Raw genomic sequence first — 23,352 nt, forward strand, 5'->3', positions numbered from 1 at the left:
ACATTTCCAAAGTTTACTGGAGGTCTTGGTATCATTCACCAAACTGTGGAGTCAGTATCAGCTTCTGGAGGAGGGAAGACATTTGATCCAAATCCTGACACATTCATGCTGCTTTGGAAAAGCTTCTTGATCTGATGGGGATTGTTGACGTTTTTTCTTTTGGAGTCTGAGGCACTTGACACGTTTAGAAAAGCAAAAATGACAGAGATGAACTTCACTGGGCTCATCTTCATGTGTGTCATGCTGCTTCACGGTAAGGCTGAAGACGCTTTGACTTTCCACCAAATACTAATGACTAAGTTTGATTACTGTCAGAAAAGAGTGAACTAGAAACTAAAGTGAAATCCAGTTAATACTATTGTCTTTCTCTCTTTATACAAATAGAATAACCAGTATATGAAACTAAAGACAAACAGGGCACAGACTAACGAGTCTGCAGTTCCTTTAAAAGTGCTCATAAAGGATTTGTTGGGTTTTTGTAAAGTGCCCTGAGGTGATTGTATTGTGATTTGGCGCTATACAAATAAATTGAATGGAAATGAAAAGTGTGATGCATGTCTGACAATTAGTTTTTCTAAGACCTGTGTGTGAAACATAGGTCTTAGAAAAACAGTAAATGCTGTTTAAGTTCTTATTCTCATTATTTGAATTATAATTCCCAGCTTGTATTTTTGAAAAGAAAACCAGGTAAGACACAATTACAGTCATATACTTTTACAAAGGCACCATTTATAAAGAATTCATAAGTGGTAAGTAATGACTTTATTTTGTTTTTTTGTTTTTTTGTTTTTTTTTGCTTTTTTTAAATTATTGACAATAGAGAGATATACAAAAACTGACAAGCTAATGTCGTCTGGCTGATGCTCATTAAACACTAAAGCCTTAGTTACAACTTACAAATGTTTTTAAATGTGTGACAGTGTCTGACTCCAAAAGCAGAGCTGAGTTCTCAGAAATATTCCAGACACATAAATATCATGTTTCTTCTATCACATGACTCAAAGCTGGAAACTGTGTAATATGTTAATCTTCACTGCATTACAGGAAGATGAGAAGACAATCAATGTTCCCAACGCCCCTGGAAATGTTAGTCAGCCGCAAAGCAATCAAGCTGCCACATCCTCTGGCAATAGGTTTTTATCTCACATTAACAATCTTTTGTTTTTGATCACATGAACTTGAGAAAACTTAATAATAATAACTTGAGAAAACAATAATTCACTGGTGAGCTTAAGTAATCCCAGCCATTCTCAACCTCCCTGCCATACACACATTATGTACAGGAGCCAAAGATCCTCTGTCTCTGTGCCTGTATCAATATGAGACTGAATACTTTGATGTACATGAATTATCTCAAGGCTTTTGTTTTCTACTTTCTCTTTTTAAACTCAGGTTGTGTAGCAGCATTGAAGTGCACCAGCCCAACACCTCAAGCCTTGTTTAATGCACTCAACACTGAGTTATTCTCAAAACAACAGATCCGTCCTGTTCAAAACTTTTCAACTCCACTTATCGTTTCCCTCGAACTCACTGTGGTGGAAATTTTAGAAGTGGTGAGTCTGCACTGTAACTGGTTCAAACAATAATTCACAGTTCATCTGTATTACTGCCTCTTGTTGACTTAAAATATGTTTCATCTGTAGGATGAAAAATCCCAAACCCTGACAACAATCTTGTGGCAGGTCCTGGTAGGTTTTCAGAGACGTGACAATTTGTAATAATAAAAAAAAGTCATTCCAGGAGTAAGTGGTGTGTTTTTGGATAATAACACTGAGAGTCCTGAGCATAGCATCACTGTTACAGTGGTTTGAGACAATTTTCACTGGTCTTTTTAACACAGCACTGGAAAATAGATGGACTGAGCTGGGATGAGAATGAATGTGGAACTAAACGAGTCTCCGTCCTTCGGAAAAACCTCTGGGTCCCAGACATCCAGATGACAGAGTTGTAAGTGATGCTGCTGAGCATTTAAAATAAAAAGCTAAAATATTAACACCTGGAAACCAAATTATAGACCTTATAAACTAGAGAGACGTGAGAAACCTCTCTACTAGAATGCATTATGTCATTTTCGATATAAAGCTGAAACCTATTTTGTCAACGTTTTTCTAAAATTGCAGCAAAATAAAAAAAAAAAAAACAGTATTTACAGCTTAAAACAAAAACTCTTTAGTTTAGTTTATTAACTTTTTTGTTAAAATGAAAAATTTAATCAGTTAAACGACCTGTTATCCTTTTCTATTTCAGAACAGATGAGGCTAAATTTCCTGAAACTCCATATGTTTACTTGAACAACACAGGTTATGTTTTTGATGATAGGCCGCTCCGTGCAGTCATCTCCTGCCAATTACTAATTTACACCTTCCCCTTCGATGTCCAAAACTGCACCCTGACCTTTGGATCACATGCACACTTTGGTAAGACTGCTTACGTATAAAATATATTTATGTGTCTCATCTTTGAACAGTGTGGCTTACACTGTTCAAAAAACATGAATAAAAAGCAGATAATAAAAATGTCTGGTGTAAGATGTAACTGGAGTTGACTGAAAGTGTTCACCTCTAACCTGGAGCGTATAAAAACTATTATTACATGTTTTCAAGCAGCCTCATTTCAGTGTTTCTCAGACCATTAACAACACAAAACGTTACTTTTGGGTATCCAGTAACACAAAACTGCTGTTATTTTAGCTTCGGACATAATATTAATTGAAGCCGTCACACCTCAGTGTATCTTCAAGGAGTCCAAAGAAGTGATGAAAAATGGTGGGGAGTGGGAGTTTATAGACATCCATGCAATTCCTTTTACCCTGTCATCACATTTGGGAAACTACTCTGAAATCAAATACTTTGTAAGTACTTTTACTTATCTTATAATGAATTTTGATCTGTAATAGCTAATGACAAATTCTTAATGTGATCACGCAGTTTCTGTGTCTGTTTTCCACACTACCTGCTACAATATTACATGACAGTAGGCATATGGTACAGACTGTATACCGGACTAATCTACACTGATTCCGCTGTGACTACAGAAGGAATCAACAAATTTAACTGTTTTGGAAATGATACAATAAATTAACCATCAGACTTGAACTAAACTGCAACAAAAACATTATCCTTTCTCTTATTTCCTTTGTACATCGCATTGTTGGAGGAAGGTGTCCTTCAGTTGTGCACTCCTTTTGTATTTTAATACTATTTCACCACCTCATGTGTACTCAGAACAGAACAGCAGAGGAATTACTATTCCTTCTATGTAACAGCTAATAGCATTTATGACATTTCCAGTGACTAAGTTTTAGGACATAGGGTCAGTGTCCTCTATCACTGTTTTCTCCACCAGTGTAGACTGTCTGTCCCACATGGCTGTAATGCAGCATTGTGCCAAATGTAGGAAGCTCTATTGGGAACTGCTCTTACTGGTTATGTCAATATTTCTAAATGTATTCAGATATGATTTATTGATTGCAACAACTGGCATGCACAGCACTGGAAAAACAAAACAGCTTTCGCAAGATAAAATCCGACCAATGGAACAAGAAATATAAAGCAAGTTTCAGAAACAAATGAACATAAATATCAAAAGTCTGACTAATTCTTGACGCTTGGTACCTGTGTTTCATCCTAAGCTGATTTTAAGACGTCGACCAATCCGCTACGTGGTGAACCTGCTGATCCCCAGCTGCTTCCTCATCACAGTGGACCTCTTCAGCTTCCTGCTGCCTCCCCAGAGCGTGGATCGATCTTCCTTCAAGATGACCCTCATCCTGGGCTACACCGTCTTCCTGCTCATCGTGAACGACCTGCTGCCTGTCACTGGAGAGACAACGCCTCTCATCAGTGAGTGATAAGTTTGATACTGTTACTAATTTCAGTCCAGAGAAAAATGCATGAACATGTCTGCTCCTTTATGAAATTCACTGCTACTTTCTACTGCAGGCAACTGAAAAAGTCAGTGACAAAGTCAACAAGAGTGGAACATGTTTATTAATAAACAGTAAATCAGCATGACATTATTCCATCCATCCATCCATTCTCTATACCCACTTATTCCTATCCAGGGTCACAGGGATCTGCTGGAGCCAATGCCAGCTTTCTTTGGGTGAAAGGCAGGGGTACACCCTGGACAGGTCACGAGTCCATCACAGGGCCACATATAGACAAAGACAAACAATCACACACATGCACACTCACTCCTATGGGCAATTTACAGTCACCAATCAACCTGACATGTATGTTTTTGGACTGTGGATGGAAACGAGACTATCCAGAGGAAACCCACGCAAGTACAGCGAGAACATGCAAACTCCAAATCCAGAAACCTTCCTGTGCATCAAGCCAACATGCTGCCTTTTTATTATTATTTATTTGGATCTCCATTAGCCACAGCAAAGCTGCTGCTATTCTCATCTAAAAATTCATAAAGATTACAGGTCAATAAACATTGTTACAATACAACAAAGAAATAAAAAACAACATTACAGTTCACACCAGCAATTCCACTACAAAAGAATTATCGCGGTTAACTATGGAGTCAGTGTACAGCATCAAGTATTACCTTGATCGATATCAATACACTGTACAGTATCTCACAAAAGTGAGTACACCCCTCACATTTTTGTAAATAATTTATTATATCTTTTCATGTGACAACACTGAAGAAATGACACTTTGCTACAATGTAAAGTAGTGAGTGTACAGCTTGTATAACAGTGTAAATGTGCTGTCCCCTCAAAGTAACTCAACACACAGCCATTAATGTCTAAACCGCTGGCAACAAAAGTGAGTACACCCCTAAGTGAAAATGTCCTTTTCTCCTTTAGGCCAGTTCATACACAGTAATAATGTGTCCTACCATATCTATGCAGATGACACTCAGATTTACATATCACAGACAGCAGGTGAATATGGACCAGTGGATTCACTGTGTCACTGCATTGAACAGATCACTGTGTGGGTGCAATACAACTTTCTCCAAATAAACAGGGACAAGACTGAAATAATCATCTTTGGGCCACAGAAACAAAGTGTCAACAGTCACCTTGACTCTCCTTCTCTAAAATCTAAAAATCAGGTTAGAAATCTAGGGGTAATCATGGACTCAGACTTGAATTAAATCAATTACATCCTCAGCATTTTACCATCTCTGAAGCATTGCCAGAATCAAAGTGATCATGTCTAAACCAGACTTGGAAAGACTCATCCATGTATTTACCTCCAGCAGGTTAGATTACTGTAACGGCCTGTTCACAGGGCTCTCAAAACGAGCTGTAAGGCAGCTACAGTACATTCAGAACGCTGCTGCTCGGGTCCTGACTAGAACCAGGAAGTACAACCACATTACTCCTGTTCTCAGATCTCTGCACTGGCTTCCCCTCGCTCAGAGAATAGACTTTAAAACGGCATTGCTTGTATATAAGTCTCCTCATGGCTCAGCACCACATTACATCTCTGATATGTGGGTGCCATACAAATCATCTCGAACTCTGAGACCATCAAGGACAGGCCTTCTGCTCGTGCCCAGAGTCAGGACCAAACATGGAGAAGCAGCGTTTCAGTTTTATGCAACTAAAATCTGGAACAATCTTCCTGATGATGTTAGACAACCCTCAACTCTGACAATGTTTCACTCCAAGCTAAAAACTCTTTTTTTTTTTAGCTGTGCATATGACAATTGTAAGTCTTTCATGTGCACTCATTCTCCTTTAATTTTATTTCAAGTTAAAGCACTTTGAATTACTGTGTGTATGAATTGTGCTACACATGCATGTCTTGCCTTGTTATTGAAATAGTTAGCAATATTAACTAACAGTTATAAAGTTTTGATTAATTAATTATTAGTTAATCAATAATTATTAGTGACATGTTTGTGTAATTTGCGATATTCCTTCCAATCACCTTGATCGCCTGTTAAAATGGCTGTTTGTTTAGCTAGTCTTCTCTGTCTCATAAGTTGTTTTATTTCATTATCTAACCATAGTGTTTTGGTATTTTTAACCTCTTGAGTGGTGCATGTTTATCCACAAAAGACATGAAAATCTCATTAAATACCTTTCATGGACATTATTACTGGAAAGAAATGTTGATTCTTTTGTTAAATGATTTCAGGCAACACAAATTGAATTCCAATGATCTAAGAATGATTTGAGACTAATGGCTGATATTGCATATGGAGAATGTATTGCCTTTGCGTAACTCAAAACCACAGAACATTATGTTGATATTAGTATGAAAACTATATGATTGTGACCATTATTCATAGTGCACCAGCTGTGTCATGAAATGCACATGGCACCACATATGTTTACAGTGGGTAGGGAAAGTATTCAGACCCCTTTAAAATTTTCACTCTGTGTGTCATTGCAGCCATTTGCCAAAATCAAAAAAGTTCATTTTATTTCTCATTAATGTACACTCAGCACCCCATCTTGACAGAAAAAAACAGAAATGTTGAAATTTCTGCAAATTTATTAAAAAAGAAAAACTGAAGTATCACATGGTCATAAGTATTCAGACCCTTTGCAGTGACACTCATATTTAACTCACATGCTGTCCATTTCTTCTGATCCTCCTTGAGATGGTTCTGCTCCTTCATTGGAGTCCAGCTGTGTTTAATTAAACTGATTGGACTTGATTAGGAAAGGCACACACCTGTCTATATAAGACCTTACAGCTCACAGTGTATGTCAGAGCAAATGAGAATCATGAGGTCGAAGGAACCGCCCAAGGAGCTCAGAGACAAAACTGTGGCAAGGCTCAGATCTGGCCAAGGTTACAAAAGAATTTCTGCAGCACTCAAGGTTCCTAAGAGCACAGTGGCCTCCATAATCCTCAAATGGAAAAAGTTTGGGACGACCAGAACTCTTCCTAGACCTGGCCGTCCAGCCAAACTGAGCGATCGTGGGAGAAGAGCCTTGGTGAGAGAGGTAAAGAAGAACCCAAAGATCACTGTGGCTGAGCTCCAGAGATACAGTAGGGAGATGGGAGAAAGTTCCACAAAGTCAACTATCACTGCAGCCCTCCACCAGTCGGGGCTTTATGGCAGAGTGGCCCGACAGAAGCGTCTCCTCAGTGCAAGACACATGAAAGCCCGCATAGAGTTTGCCAAAAAACACATGAAGGACTCCCAGACCATGAGAAATAAGATTCTCTGGTCTGTTGAGACCAAGATTGAACTTTTTGGCGTTAATTCTAAGCGGTATGTGTGGAGAAAACCAGGCACTGCTCATCACCTGCCCAATACAATCCCTACAGTGAAACATGGTGGTGGGAGCATCATGTTGTGGGGATGTTTTTCAGCTGCAGGGACAGGACGACTGGTTGCAATTGAAGGAAAGATGAATGCGGCCAAGTACAGAGATATCCTGGAAGAAAACCTCTTCCAGAGTGCTCAGGACCTCAGACTGGGCCGAAGGTTCACCTTTCAACAGGACAATGACCCTAAGCACACAGCTAAAATAACAAAGGAGTGGCTTCGGAACAACTCTGTGACCGTTCTTGACTGGCCCAGCCAGAGCCCTGACCTAAACCCAATTGAGCATCTCTGGAGAGACCTGAAAATGGCTGTCCACCAACGTTCACCATCCAACCTGACAGAACTGGAGAGGATCTGCAAGGAAGAATGGCAGAAGATCCCCAAATCCAGGTGTGAAAAACTTGTTGCATCATTCCCGAGAAGACTCATGGCTCCACTAGCTCAAAAGGGTGCTTCTACTCAATACTGAGCACAGGGTCTGAATACTTATGACCATGTGATATTTCAGTTTTTCTTTTTTAATAAACTTGCAAAAATTTCTACATTTCTGTTTTTTTCTGTCAAGATGGGGTGCTGAGTGTACATTAATGAGAAATAAAATGAACTTTTTTGATTTTGGCAAATGGCTGCAATGACACAAAGAGTAAAAAATTTAAAGGGGTCTGAATACTTTCCGTACCCACTGTACTTGGAGCCTTAGTGTCCTGGATGTAGTTCATTAAAAATTTGGAGACCATCAGTCATGTATACACAGAGACACAGGATCTTCAACTATTAGTATAAAGAGCATTTCCCAAAAATGACCACAATCAAAATGAGACTTAAACACAGGATGTAAATATTACTTGTGTTACTTTATGGAGCATAGTGAAACCTTGCTGCTTTTCTTGTTGTTTCTTGCAGATGTCTTCTTCTCCATTAGTCTCGCTATGATGGTGGCCAGCCTGTTGGAGACAGTGTTAATCACTAACATCCAGTTCCGCTCCAGCCAGTGCAGCTCGGTGCCTCGTTGGCTCAGTGTCCTTGTGTTACGATATCTAGCTGTTGTCGTTTGTCTACCTCCAAAGGAAGAGCAGAACAAAGTCACAGTCTTTCTCAACCCACCTTCTCGAGGTATATTATTATTATCATTATTAATGTTGTAATGTAATGTAATGTAAAAAGGCTTTACTGTTTATACTTTGTTCTTTCTTGTTCATCACCTGTGTATAACATGAATCAAACTATTTTCCATGGCACCTGGACAAGCTGTTCCTTGTTTTTGACAGACACAGCAATAAACACAGTCATCAGCAACATCTCTTTAAGAGAGCTTCAGAATGATGCACCTACAGTGAAACCCCCTTTGGCACCCTCAGCCCAACTGGAACCGATTCTGGAAGAGTTGAGGAGACTGACCAGGGATCTCACAGCCATCCGCCTCCATGTGGACAAACACTTCCAGGAGAGTGACGCCACTGAGGAATGGCAAATGGTAGGGCTAATCATCGACCGGCTGCTCTTTGGCTTGTATGTTATCTTCATTACCTTCAGCTTCATCACCATCATGAGTTTGTGGATCTGGAACAACTCATTTGTACCATTAGTTAAAAACACAGGTTAAAAGAACATGATTGGAGTCATACAGTGATATTGATCACAGATGAGAGTAAATCTGCCGGAGTCTCACAGGTATCAGGAGCTTAAATGGTATAATCTGACATATGGTTTTTGCTGATTAACCTTGTCAAGGAGTATGACAAGTCTTTCACAGTCTTGGGAAAGAACATTTTGAAAAAGAAACGTTTTTTTCCGATTCTCAATAATCAAGTGTCTTAATGGTTTAACAAATATCACAAGTGTAGATTCGAGATGAACCCTGGTCTGTATAATTGGCCAACACCCCCACCAGACTTCTCCAACTTTCCTTCAGCATTATACTTTCTGGCTTTGTAATCCGATTTTACATCTAGTATTAACTATGGTCTTTTATATTTAATTAATACCTATTAATTAAATATCAGATACACACCCCAGGAAATCCATGTAATTTGTAATAAACTTAAATTTGCAGTTCCCAGTACAGGAGAACAGAACAGATTGTAGGTCCCATAGATGGAAGTGTCAAAAAATAAAATGGGTGAGTGGTTATCAGAGGTGTTGAACAACAAGTCCTGTACTGTGTGTTTATGGCCTGGATACAGCTGCATATAATGATGTAACATGGGTTTAGCATAGGTAATATTGCCCATTAGTATTTATCTACAGCATCTGTGAGGAAGAAATGTCCTGAACACTACAAAGACTCCTGGGTTCATGAAGTACTTCACAAAGAGTTAGCAGAATTTTATTTGTTTAATGTTTGTGTTAAAACAAATGTATCATCTGTTTGAACATCGACTATGTTAAATGATCGAAAGACTATGAGCTTTAAAAGGCTATTTGCTTTGTTACATTATATTTGGGGGCCACCAAAATCATCCTGAGCAGTCTATGCAAAGGATACATTTCAGTCAAAACATTATCACATGCACATAAATGTTTTTCATTTTGTCAGATTATATCCACTAGGTGGTGCCATTGGTTGATTGCAAGGGCTTTTGCATTTACTTTGTAAACTGTCTAATTTAGCATGTAGGCTACTAAATTATAACATAGTATATACTAAATACTATATAACAGATACAACAATAATTAACCAAGTGCATTTATTGCATGCAAGTATTGTGCAGTTTGCATTTCTTGTACTGATTTCATTTTCTGCTGTAGTAAAAAATAGAAGTAATCCAGCAATAGGCCGATATTAAAAATTATAAAAATGAGTCCAAACATTTAGCAGCTACATTAATGCATCAAGAATCGTATCCATTATAATTATATGTTTGATTTTCAGGTCATTTCATATGTGAAACATTTTTACTTTTGTTCTCTATATGCTCAAGGCTTAAATAAAAATGTAATATTGAATGTAGTACTTGGAACAAAGTATTGTAGTATTGCTGTGGTAATTCTTTAGTTTTCAGCATGTTGTAACAAAAATGCATGTCAGTGCTGCATTATACATTCTCATTGTAGCATATGTTGAGTATGTAGCAGTTGCTGATTTTGGTTACTGGAAATATTCTTTTCTATAAATCTTGTATTTGATCCTGTTTTTTTTTTTCCTGTAGATGTAACTGTACCAATTGGTGTTATTCTCTTACTCTGGATAATAGACAACAAAGTCTTTATCTCACTGTCAATAAATGTTACAGTTTACTTTTTTCTACCATTTGTTAAAATCCTGTAATTTTCAGCACAAAAGCCTCATTGTCTCAACTGTGACCCCAATATTGTGGCTGGAGATGCCCAGTCCTGGTCCTAAAGGGTCACTGTCCTGCTTGTTTTCCAATTATCCCTGCTCCACCCACTGCTGATTACCTGGATCAGGTGTGTTCAGTCCATCAGAAGCTGGAAGCTAACATCTCAGATGAGGGTGGAACGGGGGCAGCATCACGGTGAAAGCTGTGCCCTCTGAGAACTGGCTAGACAAAGGAGCACATGGCTTGGCTAAATGAGAGCTTCAAGCATGGTCTTATAATTTAGTCAGAAGAATTGCACTTGATCATTTTCCTAATTATCATCTACATGTTAAACAATAGCACTCTGGGCACATTTGTTCATTTTCCTGCGGAAAACTGTTCTATTTTTAAGTAATACCTGGATTTGGGTGTGTAGTTTGTGTAACCTTATTTGAAGTACACTATGCCAGATAGTGAGACAGTGAGCTAATAACTTAGACAAGGGTTATGTGGGTCTGACTGCTTTTAGAAGAAGCTGGTTCGACTCGCTGGAGCTCAATGCAAATGAATGCTAATGAAACAAAACACACAGATGATGTTTCAACCATATATTAGTATAAGTATGAACATAAGTGGAAAACAAAACATGTATATACATAAACTCAGCACAAAACAGAAAAAAATAAACTGGGCCCAGGAGTCAAAGGAGGAAGAGGAGGTGACCCGTCGACCTAGATATTTATACACTCACATGGGGTGAGACTGATTGGTTGAAAACCAGGAAGTAATTATTTCAAATAGCTTGCAGGTCCCTTTTTTCCCTGGGTTACATTTGCCCCTTGCTGTCAGAAGTGGAAAGGTTAGAGTGGCAAACAGGAACTGGGGCAGTACCACCCATTTTATACTCTGACTCTGATTGTACCATCTGTTGAAATTGATCCTTTATGAAGAATTTCATCAGCCTAGCTCTTTTTGCTTCTTTGTGGTTTATGTTCTAGAGTGGCCCTTGAAGGAGCAAGGGTTAAGCACCCCTGCTCTCGGCAGATCTTAGCAAGTTAGCTTTCGATGCTGTCAGAAAGTTGGATTGAATTGCTACAGAACAGTCACCAGTCAAAACTATACTTTGAAACAGCTTTTTAATGTCACTTTAAATGAAATTTAAGACAACATTTTCAAAGGGAATACATGCAATACCAAAAGTGGGAATATATCCTTTATTAGTGAACACATTAGCACCAGTTTAAAATGAATAGTAAGGTACAAATTTAAGGAACATCGTCCAAATGTGTTTAATGTGAAAGGAAAACATAAAAATGTTATTTCTATCCTAGAGGATATAATTACAATCTCAGGACATTAAATAACAAGAACCTACTAAGCATCTAAGGCCAGTTTTTCTGGCATCTATATAATGACATGCATTTATATAGATGCCACAAACCACCAGGACCACAGATAGCACGGCACGGACCTCAAATCCTTGAGAGACCAGGCACCTGGCAGGCACGGACCACACAGGCCACACTGCTGCCACTCAGACCCCTAGAGATTGTCTCTGTAATGGTCCATGCCACACACAGGCCACAGAACAGCGCCCCTAGAGGCGGCTCCTGTAATGGTTCGTGCCACCGACAGGACAGACCACATGTTTGGCTACTACTTAGGCTACAACCCCTGCTGCAAAACGCGGCCAAACACTTTATTGACGCAGCCCTGTTATATTCTGATATCGCGAGACAGATATCTATCGTTAATATCTCTTAGCACGAGGTTTCGTCGCGCCCCTAATAAACATTTCCAAAGTTTACTGGAGGTCTTGCTATCATTCACCAAACTGTGGAGTCAGTATCAGCTTCTGGAGGAGGGAAGACATTTGATCCAAATCCTGACACATTCATGCTGCTTTGGAAAAGCTTCTTGATCTGATGGGGACTGTTGACGTTTTTTCCTTTGGAGTCTGAGGCACTTGACACGTTTAGAAAAGCAAAAATGACAGAGATGAACTTCACTGGGCTCATCTTCATGTGTGTCATGCTGCTTCACGGTAAGGCTGAAGACGCTTTGACTTTCCACCAAATACTAATGACTAAGTTTGATTACTGTCAGAAAATAGTGAACTAGAAACTAAAGTGAAATCCAGTAACAGTATTGTCTTTCTCTCTTTATACAACTAGAATAACCAGTATAATAATAATAATAACCAAGTCTACAGTTCCTTTAAGTACATTTGTCTAAATGAGTTTTTATAAGAATGATGTGTCACAGTGTTGTTTCAGTTTGTATTTTCATGAGCTCTTAATTCATTACGCCTTACTTGTATTTATTTTGAAAAGAAAACCACCTACTTTTACAAGGCACCGTTTATAACGAATTTATAAGTAATGCCTTCCTTGAGTTTATTAAATATTTAGTTGTTTTGAGGAATTTTGAAAATAGAGAAATATTTTTTAAAAACTGACAAACTGATGTCGCCTGGCTGATGCTCATTAAACACTAAAACCTTAGTTACAACTTACACAACTTACAATTTTTTTTTAATGCGTGACAGTGTCTGACTCTAAAAGCAGAGCTGAGTTCTCAGAAATATTCCAGGCAAAGGCATTTTAGACATAAATATCATGTTTCTTCTATCACACGACTCAAAGCTGGAAACTGTAATGTGTTAATCTTCACTGCATTACAGGAAGGTGAGAAGACAAAGTTCCCAGCATCCCTGCAATTGTTAGCCAGCCACAAAGCAATCAAGCTGCCACATCCTCTGGCAATTATCTCACATTAACAATCTTTTGTTTTTGATCCCATGAGCTTGAGAAAACAGCTTTGTTATAGCACAATAATTCACTGGTGAGTTTAAGTAATCCCAGCCATTCTCAACCTCCCTGCCATACACACATTATGTACAGGAGCCAAAGATCCTCTGTTTCTGTGCCTGTATCAATATGAGACTGAATACTTTGATGTGCAGCACTGAGTTATTCTCAGAACAACAGATCCGTCCTGTACAAAACTTTTCAAATCCATTTATTGTATCCCTCGATATCACTGTGGTGGAAATTATAGGAGTGGTGAGTCCACACTGTAACTGGTTCAAAGTCATAGCTGAATATGGGATGAAAAATCCCAAACCCTGACAGCAATCATGTGGCAGGTCCTGGTAGGTTTTCAGAGACTTGACAAGCACTTTGTCTACTTAGTGATGAAAAGTGTTCATTGTCTTTCAAATCATTTTTACTGTCTTAGTTTTTATTTGTAACAATAAAAACGTCATTCCAGGAGTTCCTGGAATTCCTGGTGTGTTTTCGGGTAATAACACTGGGAGAACATCAAAATACACTACTCACAAAAAGTTAGGGATATTTGACTTTTTCAGAATTTCAGAATGCACCTAAAATGCACTATAACCTTTACAGCTGAACTTAATTTGACCTTCTCTAAACTTTTGAATGCATATGTCCAACTGTTCAATGTTTCAGTACTTATTGCATAACATGGTGTTCTCTAACAAGGTCATTAACCACAAAAATCACAACAAGTGTCTGATCCATGACCATCGACCACTAAATGTTCTGGTTCAATGACAGTCCGTATTTAAACAGTCCTCTTCATCATGCTGTTCACATTTTGACATCATGAGACCAAGACGACACCTAACAATTGACAAGTTATTGAGACATTGAAATTTATGGTTGTGGTATACCCACCACTGTTGTTAGCTTTTGTTTCAATCAATTGTTTGAGATGAAGAAATTACCATTGCATACTTCTACTTAAATGCCCTACTTTCATGATATAATATCACTGTAGTATGAACTTTTTACATTTTCCATAAATTTCACCTGAAAGTCGATATCCCTAACTTTTTGTGAGTAGTGTATGTCATGAACATTTTTTATTGACATGACAATAAAAATTTTATTGTCAATCATCTGTCTGGACAGAACTTTGTCCAGACAGATGATTTAGTCTGCCAGGAGTTACAGGTAAAATAACTTGAAGCAACTAATGACATTTGACTGACTACATATAAAATAATACAAAAAACAAATCTGCCATTGAAGCTTCTTTTACTTTATATAATAACATTTCAGGATAGAAAAAAAGGCTTTACTGTTTATACTTTGTTCTTTCTTGTTCATCACCTGTGTATATCATGAATCAAACTAGTTTCCATGGCACCTGGACAAGCTGTTCCTTGTTTTTGACAGACACAGCAATGAACTCAGTCATCAGCAACATCTCTTTAAGAGAGCTTCAGAATGGTGCACCTGCAATGAAACCCCCTTTGGCAGGAGAACAGAACAGATTGTAGGTCCCATAGATGGAAGTGTCGAAAAATAAAATGGGTGAGTGGTTATCAGAGGTGTTGAACAACAAGTCCTGTTCTGTGTGTTTATTACCTGGATACAGCTGCGTATAATGATGTAACATGGGTTTAGCATAGGTAATATTGCCCATTAGTATTTATCTACAGCATCTGTGAGGAAGAAATGTCCTTAACACTACAAAGACTCCTGGGTTCATGAAGTACTTCACAATACTACAAAAATAGAGGTGTGGTATTACTGCAATTTGAGTCAGCAGAATTTTATTTGTTTAAGGTTTGTGTTAAAAAACATCATTAAATTTGTGTCCTTAATGGGGAAACCTAATGCCATTTATCATCTGTTTGAACATTGACTATGTTAAATGATCCAAAGACTATGAGCTTTAAAAGGCTATTTGCTTTGTTACTTTATATTTGGGGGGCCACCAAAATCATCCTGAGGAGTCTATGCAAAGGATACATTTCAGTCAAAACATTAAGTATCACATGCACATAAATGTTTTTCATTTTGTCAGATTATATCCACTAGGTGGTGCCATTGGTTGATTGCAAGGGCTTTTGCATTTACTTTGTAAACTCTGTGATTCAGCATGTAGGCTACTGTATAAAACAAATACAATAGTAATTAACCAAGTACAATTACTGCATGCAAGTATTGTGTATTTTGTGGTCCTTCTACTGATTTTACTTTCTTCTACAGAAAAATAGAAGTAATCCAGCAATAGGCCGATAATAAAAATGATAAAAATGAGTGCAAACATTTAGCAGCTACATTAATGCATCAAGAATCATGATTCTCAGGTTATTTCATATATAAAGCATTTTTACTTTTGCTCTCCATGTGCTCAAGGCTCAAATAAAAATGCCATACTGGATGCAGTAATCACTGCTGATTACCTGGATTAGGGTTGTGCAGTCAATCGGGAGCCGGAAGATACCATCTCAGATCAGGGTGTGAAACTCACAAAACGAAAAACAATGCAGTTGCAACTTGTAAGGTTTTAATGAATCATTTTGTAGTGAATGTCACATCAGTTCTACTTTCTGAGTATAAATTATCATATGCTGAAAAAAGAACATTACTTCAGGAGCTCTATAGGTATAAACAAGACTTTTAACCAACTTTTTAATGTCACTTTTAATTAAACTTTAAAGGATATATTTGCACATCTCAGAACATTAAACATCAAGCCACAATAACCTACTAAGCATCTAAAACTGTTCTATGACAGAAAAAATACTCATCTGTCACATCACTCCTACTGAACAGAGACTTCTTTTTAAGTGATGTAGTTTTTCATTTGTTTTGAAGTGTTTTACCACAGGTTTTGTGTCTCCTCTCTGAGCTCTTTGTAAACAAAGCGCTTTTATTTACCCCGCAAACCTGTGCGGGGCTCAAAAACATGCGTCTCCAAAACGCGGCCAAACGCTTTATTGACGCAGCCCTGTTATATTCTGATATCGCGAGACAGATATTGATCGTAAATATCTCGTAGCGCGAGGTCTCGTCACGCCCCTGTTGAATATTTCCAAAGTTTACTGGAAGTCTTTGTATCATTCACCAAACTGTGGAGTCAGTATCAGCTTCTGGAGGAGGGAAGACATTTGATCCAAATCCTGACATGTCAGGCACTTGACACGTTTAGAAAAGCAAAAATGACAGAGATGAACTTCACTGGGCTCATCTTCATGTGTGTCATGCTGCTTCACGGTAAGGCTGAAGACGCTTTGACTTTCCACCAAATACTAATGACTAAGTTTGATTACTGTCAGAAAAGAGTGAACTAGAAACTAAAGTGAAATCCAGTTAATAGTATTGTCCTTCTCTCTTTATACAAATAGAATAACCAGTATATGAAACTAAAGACAAACAGGGCACAGACTAACGAGTCTGCAGTTCCTAAGAATTTAAAAAAATTAAAAAAGAATTTATCAGTAATGGCTATCTTTATTGTATTTTAGTTGGCTTTTTGAGGAGTGTTATTATTGACAGTGTAGAGATAAGGGGAACTGGAGAAGAGAGAACTGGAGATGTTGCAGATGTTGCAAAAAAAAACTTACAAACTGATGTTGTTTGGACGATGCTCATTAGCAAATAATAATCAATGTTCCTAGTGCCCCTGGAAATGTTACTCAGCCACAAAGCAATCAAGCTGCTATTCTCAACCTCCCTGCCATACACACATTATGTACAGGAGCCAAAGATCCTCTGTCTCTGTGCCTGTATCAATATGAGACTGAATACTTTGATGTGCATGAATTATCTCAAGGCTTTTGTTTTCTACTTTCTCTTTTTAAACTCAGGTTGTGTAGCAGTATTGAAGTGCACCAGCCCAACACCTGAAGCCTTGTTTAATGCACTCAACACTGAGTTATTCTCAAAACAAGAGATCCGTCCTGTTCAAAACTTTTCAACTCCACTTATCGTTTCGCTCGATATCACTGTGGTGGAAATTATAGGAGTGGTGAGTTTGCACTGTAACTGGTTCAAACAATAATTCACAGTTCATCTGTATTACTGCCTCTTGTTGACTTAAAATATGTTTCATCTGTAGGATGAAAAATCCCAAACCCTGACAGCAATCTTGTGGCAGGTCCTGGTAGGTTTTCAGAGACGTGACAATTTGTAATAATAAAAAAAAGTCATTCCAGGAGTAAGTGGTGTGTTTTTGGATAATAACACTGAGAGTCCTGAGCATAGCATCACTGTTACAGTGGTTTGACACAATTTTCACTGGTCTTTTTAACACAGAACTGGAAAATAGATGGACTGAGCTGGGATGAGAATGAATGTGGAACTAAACGAGTCTCCGTCCTTCGGAAAAACCTCTGGGTCCCAGACATCCAGATGACAGAGTTGTAAGTGATGCTGCTGAGCATTTAAAATAAAAAGCTAAAATATTAACACCTGGAAACCAAATTATAGACCTTATAAACTAGAGAGACGTGAGAAACCTCTCTACTAGAATGCATTATGTCATTTTGTGTATAAAGCTGAAACCTATTTTTTCACACTTTTAAAAATAAAATTGCAACAAAAATGACATTTAAAATTTAAACAAAAACTCAGCTGACTAAAAATGTTAATGATTTGTAATTCTCTTCTCTTCTAGCATGGGCGAGGATAAATCTCCTGAAACTCCATATGTTTACTTGAACAACACAGGTTATGTTTTGGATGATAGGCCGCTCCGTGCAGTCATCTCCTGTCGGTTAGGAATTTACACCTTCCCCTTCGATGTCCAAAACTGCACCCTGACCTTTGGATCATATTTGCACTTTGGTAAGACTGCTCAAGTATAAAATATATTTCTTTAAGTGTCTTACAGTGGGTACGGAAAGTATTCAGACCCCTTTAAATTTTTCACTCTTTGTGTCATTGCAGCCATTTGCCAAAATCAAAAAAGTTCATTTTATTTCTCATTAATGTACACTCAGCACCCCATCTTGACAGAAAAGAACAGAAATGTAGAAATTTTTGCAAATTTATTAAAAAAGAAAAACTGAAATATCACATGGTCATAAGTATTCAGACCCTTTGCAGTGACACTCATATTTAACTCACATGCTGTCCATTTCTTCTGATCCTCCTTGAGATGGTTCTGCTCCTTCATTGGAGTCCAGCTGTGTTTAATTAAACTGATTGGACTTGATTAGGAAAGGCACACACCTGTCTATATAAGACCTTACAGCTCACAGTGCATGTCAGAGCAAATGAGAATCATGAGGTCGAAGGAACTGCCCAAGGAGCTCAGAGACAAAACTGTGGCAAGGCTCAGATCTGGCCAAGGTTACAAAAGAATTTCTGCAGCACTCAAGGTTCCTAAGAGCCCAGTGACCTCCATAATCCTCAAATGAAAAGGTTTGGGATGACCAGAACTCTTCCTAGACCTGGCCGTCCAGCCAAACTGAGCAATCGTGGGAGAAGAGCCTTGGTGAGAGAGGTAAAGAAGAACCCAAAGATCACTGTAGCTGAGCTCCAGAGATGCAGTAGGGAGATGTGAGAAAGTTCCACAAAGTCAACTATCACTGCAGCCCTCCACCAGTCGGGGCTTTATGGCAGAGTGGCCCGACAGAAGCGTCTCCTCAGTGCAAGACACATGAAAGCTCGCATAGAGTTTGCCAAAAAACACATGAAGGACTCCCAGACCATGAGAAATAAGATTCTCTGGTCTGATGAGATCAAGATTGAACTTTTTGGCGTTAATTCTAAGCGATATGTGTGGAGAAAACCAGGCACTGCTCATCCCCTGTCCAATACAATCCCTACAGTGAAACATGGTGGTGGGAGCATCATGTTGTGGGGGTGTTTTTCAGCTGCAGGGACAGGACGACAGGTTGCAATTGAAGGAAAGATGAATGCGGCCAAGTACAGAGATATCCTGTAAGAAAACCTCTTCCAGAGTGCTCAGGACCTCAGACTGGGCCGAAGGTTCACCTTTCAACAGGACAATGACCCTAAGCACACAGCTAAAATAACAAAGCAGTGGCTTCGGAACAACTCTGTGACCGTTCTTGACTGGCCCAGCCAGAGCCCTGACCTAAACCCAATTGAGCATCTCTGGAGAGACCTGAAAATGGCTGTCCACCAACGTTCACCATCCAACCTGACAGAATTGGAGAGGATCTGCAAGGAAGAATGGCAGAGGATCCCCAAATCCAGGTGTGAAAAACTTGTTGCATCATTCCCAAGAAGACTCATGGCTGTACTAGCTCAAAAGGGTGCTTCTACTCAATACTGAGCACAGGGTCTGAATACTTATGACCATGTGATATTTCAGTTTTTCTTTTTTAATAAATTTGCAAAAATTTCTACATTTCTGTTTTTTTCTGTCAAGATGGGGTGCTGAGTGTACATTAATGAGAAATAAAATGAACTTTTTTGATTTTGGCAAATGGCTGCAATGACACAAAGAGTGAAAAATTTAAAGGGGTCTGAATACTTTCCGTACCCACTGTATGTCTTATGTTTGAAGTGTTCACCTCTAACCTGGAGTATATAATAACTAAATGTTTTCAAGCTGCCTCATTTCAGTGTTTCTCAGACCATTAACAACACAACTTTGGGTAACTTTTGTTACTTTGGGTCCAGTCACACAAAACTATGCTGTTATTTTAGCTTCAGACATAAAGTCAGTTGAAGGTGTCACAAATACCCTGGATGAGTCCAGAGAAGTCATAAAAACCAGTGGGGAGTGGGAGTTCGTAGACCTCCAAGTAGCTGCTTCCACCCTGTCATTAGATGTGGGAAGTTATTCTGAAGTCAAATACTTTGTAAGTACTTTTAATTATCGTATAATGACTTGAATTATAATAGCTAATGAAAAGTTGAAATGAAAGTGTCCCTCAATTGTACCCTCCTTTTGTGTTTTAGTATTGTATTCAGATATTATTTATTGATGCAATAACTGGCATACAGGACTAATCTACACTGTTTTTGCTTTGACTACAGAAGGAATCAAGGCATTTACCTGTTTTACAATCAAATCAAACCATCAGACTTGAACTAAACTGCAACAAAAACATTATCCTTTCTCTTATTTCCTTTGCACATCGCATTGTTGGAGGAAGGTGTCCTCCAGTTGTACACTCCTTTCGTATTTTAATACTGTTTCACCACTTTCATAGTTTCACCACCTCATGTGTACTCAGAACAGTGCAGCAGCAGAGGAATTACTATTCCTTCTATGTAACAGCTAATAGCATTTATGACATTGTAAATGTATTCAGATATGATTTATTGATTGCAACAACTGGCATGCACAGCACTGGAAAAACAAAACAGCTAATTCTTGGTACCTGTGTTTCATCCTAAGCTGATTTTAAGACGTCGACCAATCCGCTACGTGGTGAACCTGCTGATCCCCAGCTGCTTCCTCATCACAGTGGACCTCTTCAGCTTCCTGCTGCCTCCCCAGAGCGTGGATCGATCTTCCTTCAAGATGACCCTCATCCTGGGCTACACCGTCTTCCTGCTCATCATGAATGACCTGCTGCCTGTCACTGGAGAGACAACGCCTCTCATCAGTGAGTGATAAGTTTGATACTGTTACTAATTTCAGTTCAGAAATAGATGCATGAACATGTCTGCTCCTTTATGAAATTCACTGCTGCTTTTGAAGCTAAGAGTCAATTAGTTTAAACACACACATTTCTACTGCAGGTAACTGAACAACTCAGTGCCATGTGACATAGAACATGTTTATTAATAAATATATGAAGATGGAATAGTTCTCTAGTAGAAAATAGCTCTAATGAAAACCGCTCACAGAGGATTGTGAATTATGGAGATTCGCATGGACTTTATTGTGTATGTAATGTTGATTAATTCATTATATGTCTAAGAAGCAAGAATTGAATTCGCTTTATCTGAGCATGATTTGAGAATAGTGGCTGACATAGCTCATGGAGAATGTATTGTCCTTGTGTAACTCAAAACCACAGGACATTATGTTGTTATTACTATGAAACCATAAAAGTGTGTCTAGAACTTTTTTAAAATGATCATCTATTGTGTATCAGCTGCCTTGTGCAGTGTACATGGAACCGCCTCTGTTTGCTCGGAGCCATAGTATCCTGGTTTTGGTGTGTTGCTCACTCTAGTTCATTAACAATCTATAAACTGTCAGTCATGCATACACAGAGAAACAAGTTCTTCAAGTTTTAGTGTAAACAGCTTTTACCGAAAATGATCACCATCAAAGTGAGACTGAAACACAGAATGCTAATATGCATAGAAAACCTGAAGTACTTTATGCACCGCACACTAAACCATTCCTGTTGTTCTTGTTTCTTGCAGATGTCTTCTTCTCCATTAGTCTCGCTCTGATGGTGGCCAGCCTGTTGGAGACAGTGTTAATCACTAACATCCAGTTCCGCTCCAGCCAGTGCAGCTCGGTGCCTCGTTGGCTCAGTGTCCTTGTGTTACGATATCTAGCTGTTGTCGTTTGTCTCCCTCCAAAGAAAAAGCAGAACAGAGTCACAGTCTTTCTCAACCCACTTTCTCAAGGTATATTATTATTATCATTATTAATGTTGTTCGTGACAATGAATATAAAAGCCATTAAAACTTTGTCCTGACAGTTGATTTAGTCTGCCAGGAGTTGCAGTTAAAATAACTTGAAGCAACTAATGACATTTGATTGACTACATATAAAATAATACAAAAAAACTAATCTGCCATTGAAGCTTCTTTTACTTTATATAATAACATTTCAGGATAGAAAAAAAGGCTTTACTGTTTATACTTTGTTCTTTCTTGTTCATCACCTGTGTATAATATGAATCAAACTATTTTCCATGGCACCTGGACAAGCTGTTCCTTGTTTTTGACAGACACAGCAATGAACACAGTCATCAGCAACATCTCTTTAAGAGAGCTTCAGAATGATGCACCAACAGTGAAACCCCCTTTGGCACCTTCAGCCCATCCGGAGTCAATTCTGGAAGAGTTGAGGAGACTGACCAGGGATCTCACAGCCATCCGCCTCCATATGGACAAACACTTTCAGGGGAGTGAAGCCTTGGAGGAATGGCAAATGGTAGGGCTAATCATCGACCGGCTGCTCTTTGGCTTGTATGTTATCTTCATCACCGTCAGCTTCATCACCATCATGAGTTTGTGGATCTGGAACAACTCATTTGTACCATTAGTTAAAAACACAGGTTAAAAGAACATGATTGGAGTCATACAGTGATATTGATCACAGATGAGAGTAAATCTGCAGGAGTCTCACAGGTATCAGGAGCTTAAATGGTATAATCTGACATATGGTTTTTGCTGATTAACCTTGTCAAGGAATATTAATTAATTAATGGCTTAACAAATATCACAAGTGTAGGTTTTGAGATGAACCCTGGTCTGATGGAATACCAAAAAAAAAGTTTACAGCAAGGCCAGCTTGGCACTGTGCTTAAACACTGGTGCGTTGAGCTAAATGCTAACACAACTAAAACACTGAGGCTGGATTCACAGACATTTCCCTGGTGTTGTTTCATGAACTGCTGAGACAATGCAATAAGATCCAGAAAGTCCATTTGCAGGAACAAACAGCAGAGCAAGACATGATTATATAGATCAGAAAAGTAGCAGCTACTGTTTTATCTTTGGTCTGAAAAACAACACATTACAAAATAATACACCAGGACTGTGCACTTGCATGATTGGCCAACACCCCGCCGGACTTCTCCAACTTTTCTTCTACATTATACCTTCTGGCTTTGTAGCCTTGTTTTACATCCAGTATCAACTATGGTCTTTTATATTAAATAATTCCTTTGAACTAAATATACAATTAAGTACACACCCCAGGAAATCCATGTACTTTGTAATGAACTGTTAAATTCATTCTGTTCCCAGTACAGGAGAACAGAACAGATTGTAGGTCCCATTGATGGAAGTGCTGAAAAATAAAATGGGTGAGTGGTTATCAGAGGTGTTGAACAAGAAGTCCTGTTCTGTGTGTTTATGACCCAGATACAGCTGCATAGGATATATATTTTTTTATTTTT

General features: G+C 38.5%; 1 protein-coding gene across 1 annotated transcript; it reads left to right on the forward strand.

Annotated features, from left to right (window-relative positions):
* The first annotated feature begins 1,273 nt into the window (after window positions 1–1,273).
* On the forward strand, window positions 1,274–23,235 carry LOC113139592 (uncharacterized). Its single transcript, XM_033325166.1, has 17 exons — window positions 1,274–1,553; window positions 1,644–1,688; window positions 1,841–1,947; window positions 2,248–2,417; window positions 2,691–2,851; window positions 3,632–3,842; window positions 8,161–8,370; window positions 8,526–8,807; window positions 16,328–16,552; window positions 17,146–17,306; window positions 17,397–17,441; window positions 17,594–17,700; window positions 17,955–18,124; window positions 19,961–20,115; window positions 20,658–20,868; window positions 21,641–21,850; window positions 22,177–23,235. Exons 1-17 carry the CDS (start codon window positions 1,320–1,322, stop codon window positions 22,509–22,511), a joined length of 3,039 nt encoding a protein of 1,012 aa, XP_033181057.1. The 5' UTR covers window positions 1,274–1,319; the 3' UTR covers window positions 22,512–23,235.
* Window positions 23,236–23,352: the final 117 nt, after the last annotated feature.

The sequence above is a fragment of the Mastacembelus armatus genome, chromosome 4 (genome assembly GCF_900324485.2).
Source record: "Mastacembelus armatus chromosome 4, fMasArm1.2, whole genome shotgun sequence".
In the NCBI taxonomy this organism is placed as follows: Eukaryota; Metazoa; Chordata; class Actinopteri; order Synbranchiformes; family Mastacembelidae; genus Mastacembelus; species Mastacembelus armatus.